This window comes from Austrofundulus limnaeus, unplaced genomic scaffold (genome assembly GCF_001266775.1).
Source record: "Austrofundulus limnaeus strain Quisiro unplaced genomic scaffold, Austrofundulus_limnaeus-1.0 Scaffold22, whole genome shotgun sequence".
Taxonomy (NCBI): domain Eukaryota; kingdom Metazoa; phylum Chordata; class Actinopteri; order Cyprinodontiformes; family Rivulidae; genus Austrofundulus; species Austrofundulus limnaeus.
Window position 1 is genome coordinate 688,296 of NW_013952424.1, and position 3,929 is coordinate 692,224.

General features: G+C 37.0%; 1 protein-coding gene across 1 annotated transcript in view; it reads left to right on the top strand.

Moving 5' to 3' along the window:
* Positions 1 to 395: 395 nt before the first annotated feature.
* LOC106514723 (protein phosphatase 1 regulatory subunit 1A) overlaps positions 396 to 3,929 on the top strand; it is a gene marked incomplete at its 5' end in the record, with an annotated part of 23,277 nt that continues 19,743 nt past the window's right edge. Inside the window, 1 exon segment of the mRNA XM_014004123.1 lies at positions 396 to 563. Coding sequence (XP_013859577.1) covers positions 483 to 563 — 81 coding nt within the window.

The window sequence follows — 3,929 nt, forward strand, 5'->3', positions numbered from 1 at the left end:
CACTCTGCCATCTGTGCAGAGGCTGCAGCAGTACAGCTCTGAGCTCAGACAGCCAATACAGAGAGACAGAAATGAAAAGAGAGGGTGGGGCTCTTCATGAAGGGGAGTCTGACGCAACGAATGGGAACGAAGGAGAGGTGTCCCTGGCTCAGAATGCCCTTGGCTGAGCACTGGGAGCTGGGAGAGAGGAGGCAGAGAGGAAGGAGAACTAAAGCTGGAACACACACACCAGCAGGTGCCGAGGAAGTCCGAAGGATAGAAATAAGTGTTTTAAAAATAAGCAAGGTGCTAAGGAAAAGGTGTCCTAAATGATCAAAATAAAAAGAGAATATAGTTAAAGTCTACCAGTTTTATTTTTTGGACAAAGCTGGAGTCAACGCTTGTCTTTTTTAAGCCACCCCCCCTCTTTACGGATTCTCCTTTCTTGTTCAGCTGCTGCTCTTCCTCTTTTTCCGCTGTCCTCTCTGATTGTCAGTGCCACCATGGAAACTGGGAGCCCCAGGAAGATCCAGTTCACCGTCCCCCTGCTGGACACCCACCTGGACCCAGAGGCAGCAGAGCAAGTAAGGAGGAGGGGATGGGGCTGGGAAGAAAAGGTTAAGATGAAGAGCAGGAGTTGTGGGCAGTTTGGGACCTTTTGGAGGTTTTATGCGTTATCTTTGGGAGAATAAAAAAGATTAAAGCATATTTAGAATTAAAAGAACAACAAAAAATAAACAATTTTACACTTGTTCTTGTGTCTGAGCACCTCAGCATTTAAAGAAACCATTACTCCATCATTTTAATACTTTAGGTATGTTGTATCTTGACTGCAGAGCACTTGAGCGCTGAATGATTTTCAAATTGATTTTTCCACCTCCTCAGTATTTCAGTTATGTTAAAATGTGATGTGGCTGTTCTAATGTGTCTCCAGGGCTTTACACTGGAGTATTTTCTCACTCCCATCCTTAACCTCTAAAACACTTTTCATTGCTGTTATTAAAATGATCTTTTACATCAATGTAACTGTTAAACCATGGCTTTACTTACACCAAATTATCACRTTTTTTTAAATAAAAAAGTAGAACAATGCGAGATAGCTTTTTTTTCAAACTGATCCCTGTTTCATGAGAGCAGGAAACTCTTAAGTCAGTAAAAAAGCCTGACTGTGTTCAGTTCTTGTGCTTGTGGAGAATATGGTGTGAAAATGTGCCACGTTTTTATTCACTTTATAAATGTAAAAAGACCAGGACAGATCACTTATAATGAACTTTGAATGCAGATAGCAAGGAGTCTGCTACAACTCACCTGCTTCCCTTCCTTTTATTTATTGTTTTTATTTTTGCACATCTTTTTCCTGTTTCCTTTTTCCTCAATTTGACTGAGAAACTCGGGAAAGTGAAGACYGCTTAATGGAGGTATCTGAGTTTGTCCTTGTGAGGAGATCTTCTGAAATAGCTTTTCTTTTTTTTYYTTTTTTTTTTTGTTAAGTTAAAGTTAAAACAGACAGAACTACTGGGACATTTTGTCACATGAAATCAGTGTTATTAATCTACAATTATCTACATAAAGGGCTTGCAGAATAAAAAAAAGTTTTATACAGTTTTAGAGAAGGGAAATGTTTCACCTGATTCCCCCTCCCCATTTTTTTCTATAAATATCAAATAGTTTTTTTTTATATCTGACCTGTCATGATGTATTTATACAGCTGTTTTCAGTCTGAGCAGCACACAATAACCTCATGTAATCATCATTCTCACATGTCTGATATAATATCAGAGGTTTCCCAAGAGATCAAAGTAATGGTTTTCTTCTTATGGTCAGTGCATTTACTCTCACTTCACATTTGCTTCAAGTGAAATATGTCTTTCACTGAATTATGAGCATTGAGATTTATGTTTGCCTCATGGTAACACAACATATATTTTATTGTAGTCAAAGCATCAACATCTTAAAAGTTAAGATTGGTTTTACAGTCTAATATAAAGTAGGATAATGAATCAAATAAAGATTTAATTAGGTTACTGATACAAAACTTCAGTGTCAGCAATTCTTTTCATTAACATTTAAAACTGTAATTTGGGTTTAGTTTGATACAAGTAGAATAACTGAAGGACTTGACAGCTTTTCCACCTTTCAAAAGGACATCACAATAGCTGGCTCATTGGGGACCCTTGTTTTGTTTCAGCTCGTTTTTTCCCCCTCACAGTTATTACAATTTGTCACTCACTGCAGGAACGGCAAGTGTTTCAAAACCTAATAAAAAGCCAAACAGAGTCATTCAAATTGTCTGAGCCTGTGCATGAATGATGTTCTAAGGCTAAAAGCTAAAAGTAGCAAAAAGGTGTCTTCACAATTAAACCAACAACAACAACAAAAAAATTTAAATGATGGATGATCCAGCAGTCTGGATTGCTCTCTTTATAAATAGCAACATAATCTTTTGTAATTTATATCTTAATCTCCAAGGCAAACTTGAGACACATTATTACAGAAACATGTTACATCAGTGATAGATGATTTAGCTCCAAACCTTTTTCTCTGGGTTGTTCTAACAACACATGAAACCTCAGTTACATCTGCAGTCACCAAAGTTTCAGGATTCATTAATAATGGAAACGAGCTAAAATAACTCCAGATGTTAATATCTGTATTTATATTATCACCTTGAAGTGTTCTTCACCTCATTTCTGAGCGAAGTTTAGAAATGCACTTTATTTTTTCCTGAGGCTAAAACAACGCGCCTTGTGTCAAAACACCTAACAACAAAATAAGCTTGGCTGAAAAACAAAAACACATTTTTTTTAATAATGGAAGCAAGAACAGAAATACATCACAAACTGACTGGCAGTAAATGCTATGCCCCACCCACAGCATATATGCAGCTAAGTGGTTCATACCTCATCGATATTTTCTTTTGTTTGTTTTTTAATAAACGAAAGGCTCCTAACCTGACAAGTTATGTCTGTTCATACAACCGTTCTATAATTCACCCGGACACTGAGGCTGAGAAATGGGGCAGCACATGTTGCTGCCTTTTGATTTAGGAACAAGGATGGGAGCTAGCATTGAAAATCAAAGAGACGCACAGATTCAACGGTGTTACACATTTCTTTTTTTCTTTTCTTAGGCCCTCAAAGGCATTCGATGTGTTGTCACTTGGGATTTAACAGTCTCGAAAATGTGTGCAGATATATTCTGTCTTTAAAGGGAGTCATAATAACCTTCACAGTGGTACTGATTCACATTAACATGTTAGTGATGAACTGCAGAATCAGATAGAAAGAAAAAACATCTTCAATGTCAACTTTTTCTCTCTAGCACATTTAGAACAAGGTTGACCAAAGTTCTTCTTAAGCCGATTCAAGCTAGCAAAAATACACCAACAACCAAATAAAAATGAAYACGTTGCCAGTGTAAATCTGTGGCAAAACTAGTGGTCATATCTGTTAATTAACTAACTGTTCAAGAGCAAATTATAGAGCCACAGTATTCCAGTCTAGCTGTGATGACAACGAAAAGAGTTTGAGGTTATGAGGAGGAATGTAAGATTTTGCTTCAGTGTTTTGATGTAACTGAAAAAAACTGTTTTTGTGGCAACTGTGGGCAGTTTTCATCATCATGCATCAGGTCTGGATTAAGTTATTGCTTTTGACTCCTGGCTCAAAGTCAACATGGCTGCTTTTGATGTGAAGTACTGTCTTCAGGTGTTATCACGTGGAGTCCTCAAAAATGTTAACTATAATTGATCAAAGAAGAGAAAGAAGGTGGGATTTTTCTTTTTTTTTWAATTTCCTAGAAAATAAATCATGCTTCTGATGAATGACAGGTGGTTAGTAGCAGACCAGTTCTTGAAATCAAAGAAAGTTTATTTGATTGTTTCAGGTTTTAGATGTCTGGAAGGTTTTATTGTCTTATAACTATCAACCACGCTTTATCTTTGAAGGGGT